Source organism: Apus apus, chromosome 2, assembly GCF_020740795.1.
Source record: "Apus apus isolate bApuApu2 chromosome 2, bApuApu2.pri.cur, whole genome shotgun sequence".
NCBI lineage: Eukaryota > Metazoa > Chordata > Aves > Apodiformes > Apodidae > Apus > Apus apus.
The window spans coordinates 15,289,548-15,303,674 of record NC_067283.1 but is presented as its reverse complement, the minus strand read 5'-3'; the positions used below and the strand labels follow the sequence as shown (position 1 = coordinate 15,303,674).

General features: G+C 39.1%; 1 protein-coding gene across 1 annotated transcript in view; it reads right to left on the bottom strand.

Moving 5' to 3' along the window:
- KIF5B (kinesin family member 5B) overlaps nt 1-13,214 on the bottom strand; it is a 35,633-nt gene extending 22,419 nt beyond the window's left edge. Inside the window, exons 1-7 of the mRNA XM_051610386.1 lie at nt 12,855-13,214; nt 4,354-4,441; nt 2,618-2,691; nt 2,055-2,159; nt 1,598-1,646; nt 1,228-1,283; nt 1,030-1,117 (exon numbers count right to left, since the gene is read on the bottom strand). Coding sequence (XP_051466346.1) covers nt 1,030-1,117; nt 1,228-1,283; nt 1,598-1,646; nt 2,055-2,159; nt 2,618-2,691; nt 4,354-4,441; nt 12,855-12,980 — 586 coding nt within the window. The 5' untranslated portion in view covers nt 12,981-13,214. The remainder of the gene's footprint in view (nt 1-1,029; nt 1,118-1,227; nt 1,284-1,597; nt 1,647-2,054; nt 2,160-2,617; nt 2,692-4,353; nt 4,442-12,854) is intronic.
- Between the last annotated feature and the right edge of the window lie 913 nt (nt 13,215-14,127).

Below are 14,127 nucleotides of genomic sequence, written 5' to 3'. Positions count from 1 at the left end.
ACCCCTCGCCATCCCCACTGTGAAACAAAAATACAGGGTAAACAAGATGTACTGAATTTAAATAATTATTTTAATTTGTTAACAAATGTTAAGCTGACTGCCATCTGCCTTAAAGACCTAAAAGGACTATATTATTGATGACACAGAAGCATTTCAACATAGAACAATAACCTTCTACACAAATTTCTGTTATTCCTCCATTACTTAGTCTGGTCCCCACTTCAGAACATTACTACCTAAGAGCAACAAAGTGGTAGTTCAGAACTGAGTCATTCCTTAAAAGGAGCATTTTTTTTTTTATTCTTCACTAAAGAAATAATAAGAAAAATTATTTAATTTTCTGAATGACTGTGTATTCTCTTTTCCTGAGTAAAGAACTAGACACAGGAAGATTGTGAAACTCGTCCCCAGACTGGCTCTCAAAGATTTGTGACAGTCACTTCAGCTGCCAAGAACTGAAGTATTATTTTGCATACACCTTATCCTTCTTTGTTTTATCTTTTTTTAAATGCCCCATCACTTCCCAGTCCCACTTCTTCTGGGAGACCTATGACATAGCTCCTTGTATCTCAGTTGCATGCCAGAGGCCAAAAAGCTTGGGACATGGGGATGCTGCTGAACTCTGCAGCACTGAATAGATATTCTCACCAGGTTTTCTTAGAACATTCAACAAACAGCCAAACTGCAGATGAGCAACAGTGCCTTCCTTGGAGAATCATAGATTAATTGAGACAAATTCCACAAACTGGGATTTTGCACTATTCCTAATGCAAAACAACACCTTTTTGCCAATGATACAAAGCTCCTCACTGATCACTTACGTTCTCCTTTCAATCCAACCCTAAGTAACAACATCTAACAAGAAATTAATTTCAATACTTGTTTCTGAAGGACATGCTGAAACTGCTTATGCCAGACCCTTTAAAAAACCTGAATTATTTCACTCACTGCTTTTGTCTTTCCTACTTTTTAAGGCATGACAGAAGCAAACCAACAAAGCACTAGAAGGAGACAAAAAAGAATACCTACTTGTAACTGCTACATGCCGGTTTGATTTTCCTTCATCTATAGTATCCATAACTTCTTCTGGACTACATACAAAACGCTCTGTGCAACCCTATAAAACAAAACAACAACAACAAAATAAATACCCCATAGCAACAAGCCAGAAGTAAGTTACACATACTGGAGGAGTGAAAGACAAAAATGTATCAGATTGATACTCACCTTTACATAGGGAACTCTATTTTTGTCCTCATGAACAGAAAGATTGGTCTTTGAAACTGGAAGACAAAAAGTTCTAAAGCTGAAGTATACATGATTTCTTTGCAAAATGAACAAGCATGTCCAAGTCATAGATACTACTCCTCAGCAACACTTTGTAAAAACTTAATATACGTGAGACAACCACTACTGCAGCTTTAGTAATACTACATAAATTAGCTTCACACTTTCTCGTTTTGATGTACCCTTATCAGGTAAAGGTTATCAGCATAGTGCATACTTATCTTAGCATCATTATAAGGTTATTGGGTTTTTTAGTATCTCTCTCCAGAACAATTTTATTTTCTGTGTTCAATATAAACAAAAGGCTTACCATCCAAAAGGTCCCTTATTTTATCCAAGTATATTTCAAAATATGACACCTAGAAGTGGGAAGGGGAATAAAGATACACCATCAGAAAGCAAAAATGCTTTGCTTTTTCATCAGAAGGATCCAGAATGAGTATTATGATCTCCCACATAATATCACATCTAGCTCAAGTGCATAAGGCTGGCCTAAAATGCATATTTTAAAAAGTAACTATTCTAATCAAGAGCTTCAAACATCATCAACACCGCCACAGGTTATCAGGATAGGTATCATCAATGTTTAATGGAAACAAGATTAAAGTGTTAACATAATTCTTCTTTAAGAAGAGTCAGTTACTTCAAAAGTAACTCATGTTCAGATTTTCCAAGTTACAGGCATTTGAAACAGATACAGAACATCCATTTAATCATACACTACTTCCAGTTTTAATATAGATAAAGTAAGTAAAAGTCAAGTTTACCTTAATATGAAACTCAAGATTCTCATCCATAGAGTAAATATAATTAAAAATATCTTGCACTATTCTTGGAATAATACCCATTCCATCTGGGTCATGAAGCTTCCCCTTATTAGAGAAAGATACAAAAAGTAGAAACATTCATACTGAATCCAGTATCACAAACAATACCCAAAGACAAAACAAACAGTTAACAGACAAATCAGTTTTAAAATGTTGACAGGTATGATGCTCTTATTTTACCTATAAAGGGAAGTCTTGATCATTTATTTTGGACCAACATTTGCAAGAAGTAAAAAGAACACCTTCAGAAATCCCCCAAACTAAAGTGTAGATGTGCTATTAATATTATTTTGTTTCTTATTCTGCTACTGAGAACTTAAAAAAAAAAAATTAACTGCCATTCTCAGTCCTAAAAAAAACATTTTGGGTATCAAAATGTTGCAGAGAAAATTAAAACTGCAAGATGAAAACAAGCAGACATTTTATCTCTAGAAAGATAAGACTATTGTTATGAGAAGACATGATAGTGACATTAAGAGGAAAATTATTTGAAGATTTCTTACTTCCATAGTGTGTGTCTTTCCAGACGACGTCTGTCCATAAGCAAATATTGTACCATTGTATCCCTCAAGCACATCTAAAGGAAAAGAGTAATTTAATTAGGGCTAATTTCCTTATTCTAATGGAAAGTCAAATTAAATAGAACACAAGCAGGCAGTTCTCAAAATGTTCAGCAAGTTGAACCATTCAGTGTTTGGGAACTCTGTGTTAAAGCTGGGGAGAGGGAGGGTGCTCCTCCCTACCCCTTTTAATGCATTAAGCCATCAACTGCATTTTACATGTTTACTGTATTAGAAGCATCTGTTTCTTCAACCAGAAAAATCAAGACAAAGTCACAAACAAAAAGGAAATTGATACAACTGCCAGGTTGAACAGATAATCTTTGATAACTTAGAAGAAGAAACCATAAATGAGAACACAATAATACTTTCTGCTTTCAGAAAAGTCTAATTGTTAAAATGTGAAGAGAATAGGCTATGCCATAAGTTTCAAGCACCTTCAACTGTAAGATTATATTTCAAAGTACCAATGAAACAAGCCAGAGTTTTAGACTGAGGGGCCAGGGGGTTGTTTGTTTACAAGTCAGTTACTGTATAATCACATCCTGCAAGCAAACTTTTGTTTTCCAAAACCAAGCATGAGTGACAAACAAGAATTTCAAGTGGGGAATTCTTTGCCACCCCATCATACACGTAATCCACCTGTACCACCACTAGAGCGCATGTGCCACATGATGTAGCACTGCCTAGAAATGCTGCACAGAGCAAACAAGAGGTCAGCTTTCAGATGGAGGAATGAGGCAGCATTACAGCTCTTAGTCAACTCAAGTTTTTAAGGAGCAAAATTTTGATCTAATCCTGATTACTTATGAAATAATTATTAAATAATTGGAGCAGCATGGTTTTCCCACAGCAATTTTCCAAATCAATTCACTTTTCTAACTATCAAAAATATACATTTACCCAATCTTCTCTTGTCACTAATAGCTGGTATTCCAGGGGTTTCTGACAAGGCCCTGTTCAAGTTGTTTTAAAAGTGGTTTCAATTAGAACTTAATACTGATCTCCTGAATAAATTAATCCATTTTATTTTCAAGAAACTATCTAATTGCCTAATACAACAACTTACTGTGGTAACAACCTTCTTTGTGGTAAGACAGGATTTTCTGAAGCTATTAGGCCAATTGTGACAATTCAACTTTGCAGAAACCATACACCCTGACCTGCACAGCAGTAACTGAGGTTTAAACTTTTAATTTTGAAGCTAATAACCACGTTCAAATAAAATCCTCCTTAAAGTGTGTATTAAGTAAACAAGCTTAGAAAGATCTCATTATTTCACAAGTTTCCTTTCCTCTTATATTCCTCCAAACAAACATAGGATGCTTTCCCCAATAAATTTGACAAGGAAATTAAAAAACCTCTAATCTAACCCTAAAAGTTATTTTGATTAATTTCTGACAAATTGTTCTAAACTTTTGTTTCCAGAGAACTGGAAAAAAACCTCAAAACATGACAGGTAAACGTATTTAAAGGTTGCAATCAACTGAAACAGCAATTAAGTATGGACATAATTTATCAGCTGAACTACAGGATCATTTTATACTGGTATGATCCATGTTGGTTCTTACTAAACATTCAGAAGGAAAAAGGAGCAATGGAAGTCATCAGTTTTCTACACTGAAATCCACACAAATATGAGACATTTCCTCAAGGTTAAAGTTGCTCTTTCACCTTACCTTTGACAATCTTTTTAGCACAATCATTGTACACTTGTTCCTGTGATGTGTTTGACTGGAATACACGGTCAAATATATATGGCTTGGACTAGAAAAACAACAACAACACACAGAAGAGCTATTAACAAACAGATATTGGAAGTAAAACTGTAACGTGTTCATTCATATAGTTTAAAAGTAGTCTATACTGTCTCAGCCCAATCTTTCGAGGTTTTTTTAAGCACTTAAAGACTGCTGTGAGGAAACAGGCATACATCTTCATATGCTTGCTACAAGCAGGGCCTTGAATTGAACATATTTGAAGTGCCATCTAAACAGTTCTCCAAAACTACTCTGCCACACGACCCCAGTTTACTTGATTTACAAGTTAAACCAATGCTAGTCTGTACACCTGAAAACCTCTTATTCTCTTCTACTCTGGTAGGTTTACTCTGGTAAACCCAAATTATTAAAAACAGCTTAAACCACATCACACAGAGTATCTGTCTTGGTAATATTTGTTAAAAACCTCAAAACAGAGAAACATTCAAATCACCTACAGTCAGCACAAGGACTATTTCCTCATACAGGATGTCTATCCTTAAAATACAACTCCATAAGCAGAGATAAAAGGTCACTTTGGAGGAAAGAATCTTTCACTTACGACTCATTTTGGAACACACTATAGGAAGAAGCTCCAACATAGCTTTTTGAAAGAAACATTGGATTTTGCATTGTTTTAAAGAACTGGTTTTCACAACACAATTTGAAACAGCTGACAATCCATTAGGATATTAAATACTATGCTCATCTGAAGTTCAAATGTTTGAGTTTTTTTCAGAGCTTGATTTAGTAGGGAGCCAAGAAGACAGACAAGGATCTAGGTCAGTTACCATTGCTAAAAATCACCGCAACTGTTACGTGCTCCATCTTGACTAAACTTAATTCTTTATCTTCCATCCCCAAGGACATTCTGCAACTGCCTCCCTGACAATGAAACAAGTACAGCTTCCATCTTTGATCCACCTACTACATTCCCTTCCCCAGCTTGACCTTCCATTTGTCTTTTAATGATATCTAGCATAACACCAAACAAAGCTTTTTAGATTCAACACATATCTATCCGCTTACATGGCTTGCATTCAGGTGGATGAGCTCCCTCTTAGAAAACACAAATAAAAATAATTACAGTGCTCACTGTGTAAATACACTCAAGAAACCACAACACTCAGCAGGCAGAAACCATCCCTAAGGTGCCAAAGTTTGTCAGAGCACTTGTTTCATAGCAGGGAAATCACATGTCTTCTCGATTACTCAGCTTCAAATATATCTCAAATTCATATGTTCTACAGGTAGAATTGAGGCCATTACATACATCAGAAGACAACTAACAAGAAGTTCAAGTAACCCTGAGGTAAGAGAATGAAGACTGAGCACATGTTACATAAAAAGGTAAGTCACTGTAGGAAAGATAACACCAGCTATACATTTTCCTTCTCACTAGCAGTTGTAGTTTCAAAAAGCCTCCAATTTCACAAATATCAATTACCTACACTACACACGGCAAGTCATCTACATCACAAAACATTTATCAGATGTGTTTCATGCTCAAGTTCTTCTGCATATTTGTATGCACTGAAATAATACCATTTTGGAGGATCAAATTTATCATCACACTTCTGAAAAACAGTAAGAAAAATGATCATGCCTAATGTCACCACAAAAAAATCTGTGCAATATTAGCAATTTGTGTTTGTACATGTAAGATCTTCCTTCTCTAAATTATTGCTCCAGAAAATATATATACATAAAACAATTATTCCAATAAAATTGATTTTAGAATAATTGGGTGAAGTTTCCTAGATACAGTCTGACAATCTATGCAGCACTGGTTAACAAGACTCACTGTTTCTCACAGATCCCAACATAACTGATCTTTGCCATTCCCAATAGAGCATGACAACTCACAGAACAGAAAATTGTTAAAATGCAAACATTATTTTGCATAGTATGCACTTGAATGTAAACACATATATTATTGTGTATTTATAATACTACTACAGAATGTTTCTGATGCTAAACAGCAGATATTTACTGAAAAGAAATTAAATTTTAAAAATAAAAAGTTATATATAACTCCAAACCTCTAGTTTCTGGTAAAGGGAGAATGCTTTTTTAGAAAGAACTGTAGGCACAATCTGCACTAGTTTACAGCCATCCTGCAGTCTCCAGGTACTTGCAGCAGGTTCTGGAAAAGCTTTCCTTCTCATAAGTTGTTAAACAGCATTTAGACGGGTTTGATTTTCTGGGTTTTTTTGTTGTTTTTTTTAATTCTGCTAAGCAAAGGTTGATTGAATCGAACTATCCTTCTTCAGCTGTTTAAAAGAAGTTACATTTACTAATTTGCAAGTAATATGTAGACAAAGAATATTTTTAGACTATTTTACTCTCCAACTGCTATTCCAATGCCTTCATAAGAGAACAGAGCCAAATTACAGTATCTCATAATTAGTCCCTTTTGTATACAAACTGTGAATATAAAGAATAGCACGTATGATGAATGCCATGGACTTGCGAGAACAAGAAGTCAAGCTGCAAGGACTTCACTCAGGCAGTAATGCCTTTAATTAATCTTCCTTATTTATACAGTGAAAGCTCCTAGGCATATGACAAATTCCAATTTCCCTCAAGTTAACAACTGCTACCGACATACCCACAAAATTTAATACTTCTGACCAGAAGAATCCTCACTGGGGGTCACGTTTATACCATTTGTCACTTCCCATCCCTTGTAGGTGGAATGTTTAATATTTGTTTACATGTCCTCCATATTTTAAGTTCCACAATACAGTTTCAAGGCATTCAAAAATCCAAGTACATCCTTCCCTCCCAGGTCACAGTACATTTATCGTGCCTAAGAAAACCCACATCAGAGGCATGTCTTTGCTCCTTCATCCCTGAATCAATAGCTAACCAAGTAGGTTTAGCCAAGCAGGTTCCAGGATAACTATGTTGTAAGAATACAAGCTACTCCCACTCAGTATGATTTCACATCTTTGACATCTGCAATGCAATGTCTTATCACTTCTCTTTACAGTCTACTTTCTACTGTAAACAAAGCTAAAACAGTATTACACAGATTACCCTGCCCTAGAAAACCTCCTCATTACCTTTAAGAGATTAATCAAGATAGATTAAAGTGTCGGGTATTTTTTTTATACCAGATGCCTTTTCTTCCTTGAGTAGTAATCACATATTATGTTGGGACTGAAAACACAAAAGGTCCAAGCAGGTGGTCTACAAGTGGTAGCAACAGTATCACTACTGTGATATGCTGCTGCCTTGACACACTCCAGAAATTTTCAGGAAATGTTACTCAGATCCTAAAAAAAAATTAACACATACTACCTATAAGCAATACAAAATATCAAGAAAACAAACAGAGCTTCTGACTTCATCTCTCCAGAGAATTCAACATATTTACTCCTTGCCTAGCATTTGTTCTGCCAGTAATCAACAAAGCAACTTCAGCTCCTGTGATTGCTTGTTCTGAAGGGATGTGTTCCCACAGGAAAAATTGCAAGCACTCTCACAGCCCTCAAAAAGTACATCTGCCAACATGATTTAGCAGTAGTTAAACTGTATCTTAACAAAGAGTTTAAGTAGACCATTCCACAGTTAATGTGAAGACAAGCTACCAGTTATTCTTATATAAAAGGATGCTCAGCCTATCTAAATTATACAAGATTTGAAGAGTACATGAGAGTTTGTTCTTCAAAAAAGTCAGTTTTTCTCAGTACTTTCAATGAGGGCTAGACAAAAATCTGTTATCACAACTAAACTGAAATCTCACAAGTCCTAGAAATACTTAGGGCTATCTCCATAGAAATACTTGAAAATATATTTCTTTTTCCCATTGTAACTTTCAGTAAATGACACAATTGGCTACTCATAACACAAATATCGTTCACCTTATTTTCTATTCATTAGTATCTGAAGCAAAGTCAGTAGTGAAAATTCACTTTAAAAATCAGTAGCATATTTTCTGCCACAACATATCCAGATGCTCTTTACTGTTTTGCTAGCATGGACTGCTAAAGCAATACTACACTCACCCATGCTTAGCTTATTGAAGTACTAAGTAACAGGATTACCTTCCCTTTATCCACCAGCATAAAATGTGTTAAAATAAAAATCCCACACTGAACAATTTCTGCGAGGTATGTTGTCAACCACCTGACTCAGTACTATTGCTAAGCTAAGGTATTGCTGCTTTGACACACCTAATGGAGTCCAACACTGCAAATGAGTGAAAAAGTACTGTTCCAAAATACTGTTTTCTTTTTAGGATAAGGAAAAAGTATTTTCTTCTTGTTGTCCCACATCCATACATACAAAACTGAAGCCAGTACAGAATAGTTGGTGGATTTCATCTCTTTCTGCTCCATTTTTCTTATTTCTGTGCAAACACTGCAGCTCATGTATCAGCTTCTACAACAGTTACTTACTGTTACAAAAGGTCTAAATGTAACTTTATTTTTTAAAAATCGTGACTGAAAACTCAATTTCCAGCATTAAAACCGAGAGTAATTTTGGAACAAGATTTTCAGCCAAGCCTTGCTTCAGTAAAAGGTTTCTTCTAAACATAAAAGTAAGCATTGCTGGCATAAAAATGGTCCCTGAATTTCAGAATAACCAAATATCAGGTGAGTGAGTTGTTTCTAAGCCAACAAAGATAGCTCTCCCTTTACAAATTGCTGTAAACTAAAATATTTGCCTCTGTTAAAACATTATACCAGTATTACATGAAAAACTTACATGTTATCCACCATTTCATGAATGAAATTTAAAAAAATAAAGTATCACTGATAGGATTTGGCTACAGATTGCAACTTCTGATTTACATTTAAGTTGCATTGTAGACATTAAGCACTTTTATTTATTATAGCAAAAATATTTTTAAAAAGTCAGTTAAAAGAATGCACCTTGTTTCTTGTGTTTATACTGTCAGGCATAGCCTTTCTTTCAGCAATGAACATTAATTATATTTTCCTTTTGAATAATCTGATGCAAAAAGGTGCAGGAATAGCAAGTGATATTCATTAATCTGATTCTAATCTAACTTCAACCTATCTTAGCTGTAATTTACTATCCAATACCAGTTTAAAAGGCAATGAAAAAGAAAGCTAAGTGTCCCAAGCTCTTTCCAGGATCTGAGATTTAAATAAACAACAAAAACAGTACTCTAAACAAATATGAAAATACAGACAGGTAGTCACGATTCTTTCCTAAAAGCCATAGAAATAAGGAATATACTATGATCATTACTAGAAACACCTGGACAACAGTGAGATATTGCCCATTTCTGTGAATGCCCATAACACCTCACCACTTCAGTCATTTGACAGTATGGTTTTAAGTTTAGGCTTCAGTCCAAAACCCTTCACTGTCACTGTATTCAGTAATCTCTCTTATATTTTGGACAGCAGTAAGATGAGCAAGACTAGGTATAGAAATGTTTTTAAAATAAGTAAAATATGTTATTCAGAATTACAAAGGTACTCAGTGGCAAGCAGTTTTACATTTGAAAAAAAGTACATAATTATATAGGCTTACTACTCCTCTCTGTTGCATCTTACTCAAAAGCCTGAAATCCATGAGCAAATTCCTAACAATTTTTGTATAAGTCCATTTATGTGTATGACATAAAAGCTGTATACTCTTAGCAAGTCACCCTACTATCTGCTTTAACAAAACCTTTTTATGTACTTAACAGGAACAGCTATTAGGAAAAAATATTTAATAGAATATTAAAATGGAAAGAAGCCCCATTTAATTAATACTTTTAAAGCTCTTCAGTAGCTAAAAAAAATTTCAGCCTGTGAAGAACAACACTTTTTCGAAGTCTGCTCTTTAAAACAGATCAACACAATATATCCCCTCAAATTGCTGTTACACGCTAGCTCCAATTAAAACAAGTATTTTATCTAACAAATCAAAACAACTCACTTGTCCCGAAAGACAACCACACCAGTAGTTACATAGAAGCTAGAAAGAGGAGGACAGACAGCTCAGCGATGGCAGGGGAGTGAAGGGAGGGGGAAGGTTTGGTTATAGTCATGGACGTGCCTCCCCACCCTCCTCCACAGAGAAGTCCAATCTGAAGTTTCATGTAAACTCTGCTTCTACCTTCTCCTAGTTTTCAACCTCCTATCTGCCATTACAGGCAACTCCCAAGTATTACTAAAGAAGCCTTTGCTGTTTCAGCACAGACCCAGGCGCACACAGAAGGTGCAAGTTCTTCAGGCAGCTGAGGAAAGCAGCTATAAAACAAAAAAGGGGCTCAATTACTGTTAAACAGACAGCCAATACATGTAGCTAAAAAGACAGAAATTAAACAGCTGAAAGTAACCATACATACAGCTTAAGGGAGGATGTTTGTATAAACTGCTTCATGAGGACTGTTCCTGTTACTCTTCTCCCTTCAACAACTCTGCAACACACACATACAAGAAGTGGCTGGCTACAGCCTTAAGCTGGTAGGTTCGTAACTTTGCAAAAAAAAATAATCTCAAATTAAAGTAATTGCCTCAACAGTTCAAGAAGCAAGTTCTAACTTTGAGAATATCAATCTCATAATATATCCACCATTACAAAAACAAAATCACCAAATATCAATCCTTGATTCAGATTTTGTGAAACAGAACTCAAATAATATCACTGCTACTTGGTTCAATAATATGGGGGGAGGCATTTCTCCCAAACTCAGACACAGGAAGTCCTGGACCTAGGATCACTGAAGGATTCTTTGTTGTCATTTTTACCAACACAGAAAACACCAAAGTACAGTTGTAATACTAAATATTAACCCCAAGTAGAAAGCCCCACATTATCCCTTAGGAGCACACCATCAGACTGTTCTAACTCAGATATTGTACCTCTTCAGACAAATTTACATTTTAGAGATTTCTAAAGCGTACTTAAAGAGTATTTAAACAATGTAAATTTGCTGTTCTCTTCAGACTACAACTACTAAAAGAATATGTGAAAAATTTATTTTTTAAAAGTCATAAAGCATCAAGTTTTCTAAACTAAAGAGAATATGCAGTGTCACAATGAATGGGTATTCACTGATGGAAGTGAGATAATTTCTTCTAGTTAAATTTTCCAGGCCTGGTTCCTCACTCTGATGAGTGTTTACCTGTACAACTTCAGGAAGAAGAGATGCACTCCAAGATACTAACTTGCCAGCTGAAATAAGCCCAAATTACCTCATTTCGTAAGCATGCTATCATTCTTGCAGCTTCAGACTCTTGGAATTCCATATTTTATTTACAAATTCAGTTGAATATTAACAGTTTAAAGCACTAGAACTTAGTAAGTCATACTAAAAATATATTATTAAATCACCTCCTTCAACTTCATAGGATGTGTGAAAAAGCTATTATTGGTAGCCTCAATAAACAGAATATAAAGATGAAACCTGAAGACAGATAATAAGTGACATCTAAGGTACTTTAAGCAATGCAAAACCAGTACTGGCCCTAGAGAGAAAAGTATTTATATGAAAACACAAATTAAAAGTTAGCAAAAACAAAACATACGTTGGCAATTAAGTGTGTTTGTACAATACCAACAAAAGCAGGCAATAAACTACAGTACTTTAATTTTATAACCCAATTCCACTTTCTAGCTAAATACAATACAGAACAAAAAGGACGAGATTGTATTTCCACTTTTAACGTCCAGACTGTTTTATAACAGGCCTCATACTTTGCAAGGTGACTTCAATTAACGTACATTTACAAACACACAATAAGTGGAACGGTCTGTTTGTTCCGATTATTTATTTTTTTTTTAAAGTTACCGGCTGAAGGCTGATTTACAGATCACAAGCACCAATGAACTGGAGCCTGAACTGATCGACATGTTCTTCCCCAAAAAAACCTCTCTGTAGACAACTACTTGAATGGTTAGCCCCAACGCACGCCTTCTCAGCGCCTCTTTAGCGGTCGCCCTCATCACGGCCGCCAAAAACCACCAGCCGCCCCGCCGAGGGACACACTGCAGGGCTCGTCTGCCGATCCTCACCTCCTAACTCATCGGTTTTCCGCGGACACACCGAGCGTGCCCTGTGGCTCGGGCTGGGCACTGAAACCTCACGCTAGCCTCAAGTCGCAAGCCTTTTGCTCGTGCCTTCGTCAGAAGTTTCCCGGCCTGCTACCACCGACGCGCCCCTGCAGCCCGGGGCCCGGCGCTCGGGACCCTCCGCCCGCTCCCTGCTCCCCACCCCACCATGCCCACCCACACCCAGACCGGCCGGCCGCGGCCCTGCCTGCCCGCCGCCCCTTCCCCCCCCACCCCACCCCCACAAAAAGCCAGCCCCCTTCCCGAGGCGTCCCCGACGGCGGGCGCTGCCGAGACTCAAGCCCTGCCCTCTCGCCGCACACCGCGCCCGTCCCCGCGGTATCTGACCCCGCCGACCCCTGACACCCCCTTCCCCGTCCGGAGGGGCCCCTCACCGCAATGACGACGGTGTCTTCGCCCTGGAACTTAGCGATGTACTTGTCACCACGGGTCACTTCGGACTCGTTGAGGGGTCTGAAGCGACACATCACTTTGATGTTACACTCCGCCGGGTCCGCCATCTTAGGCCAACGCCGCCTCCGGGGCGCTCAGCTCCGCCGCCACCCGCTGCTGCCGCTTCGCCGCCCGCTCCGGGGGTCTGCCCAGCCGCCGTTGCCGGGAAGCCCGCGTCCGCCCAAGCAGAAGGGAAAAGGGAAGGGCTCCTTCCTGGCCGCCGCCGCCGCCTCCCGCTCTCACTTCCTCCCCAATATGGCAGCCATGGCGGCACCGGCGAGTCCCGGCGCTCCCCGGCCGGGCAGAGGCGGCGCCGCCGGCCGGGCAGGGCGGTGACGTCACCCTCTGCAGCGCCCGGCCCAGCCCCGCCTCCCGGCGCGGGACCCGCTGCGCAGGCGCGCCCGGGCGCGGCGGCCCCGCCCGCCTCCGCGGAGCCCCAGGGCGCAGGCGCAGAGCCGCGGCGGGGCGGGAAGGGGCGCGGGCGGGGCTGGGGCCGCTCCGGGGCTGGGGCCGCGGCGGGGGTTGGCGCAGCCCCCGGCCCCTCCTCGGCGCGGGGCGGTGCGGAGCGGTGCGGAGCGGGGCGCGTCTGCCGCCGCACGGCTGGGGTCGAGCTCGGCCGAGGTGCCGCAGGGCGGGATGGAGCCCTCGCCCGGCCGGCGTGAGGGGCGTCGTGACACTGCCCTGTCATCAGCCCTGCCTGGGTAGAGCCGGGGTTTGTAACTGCGCCTGGAAACACAGGCCGAGTACGAGCGGTTGAGGTGGAAACCTCCGGTCTTTCTTCCTGGGTCTTTTCCCTTGTTCAGTGAGCCGAATGATAAAACCCCCAGCTGTCGTGAGGTCAGGAACTCGGTGCTCTCTGAAGTGGCCGAGAACAGCCCTAAAAATGAGCCTGCACAGCACCTTTTTTTTTTTTTTTTTAAAGCTTATTTATTACAAATGTTATTTTATTACAGGGCGCTGTAATTCTAGTCGGTGAAAACTTGTGGACTCTTACCTTGACTAAAAACCTTGTCCCACTCTGATCAGAGGTTCTCAGGCGTTTCCAACTGTCCGTCTAACATTTGGTCATGAACTTTCAGACTGGGACAGAGCATGAACTCAGACCTTGGTTCAGCCTGCTGCCTGTCAGAAATCACAATTTGTTCTGAAAGTTTTTCAAATAGCCTTGATGTTACTTGAAAAAAATTAAAAATATTAGCCTTCCTCTTAAATTAG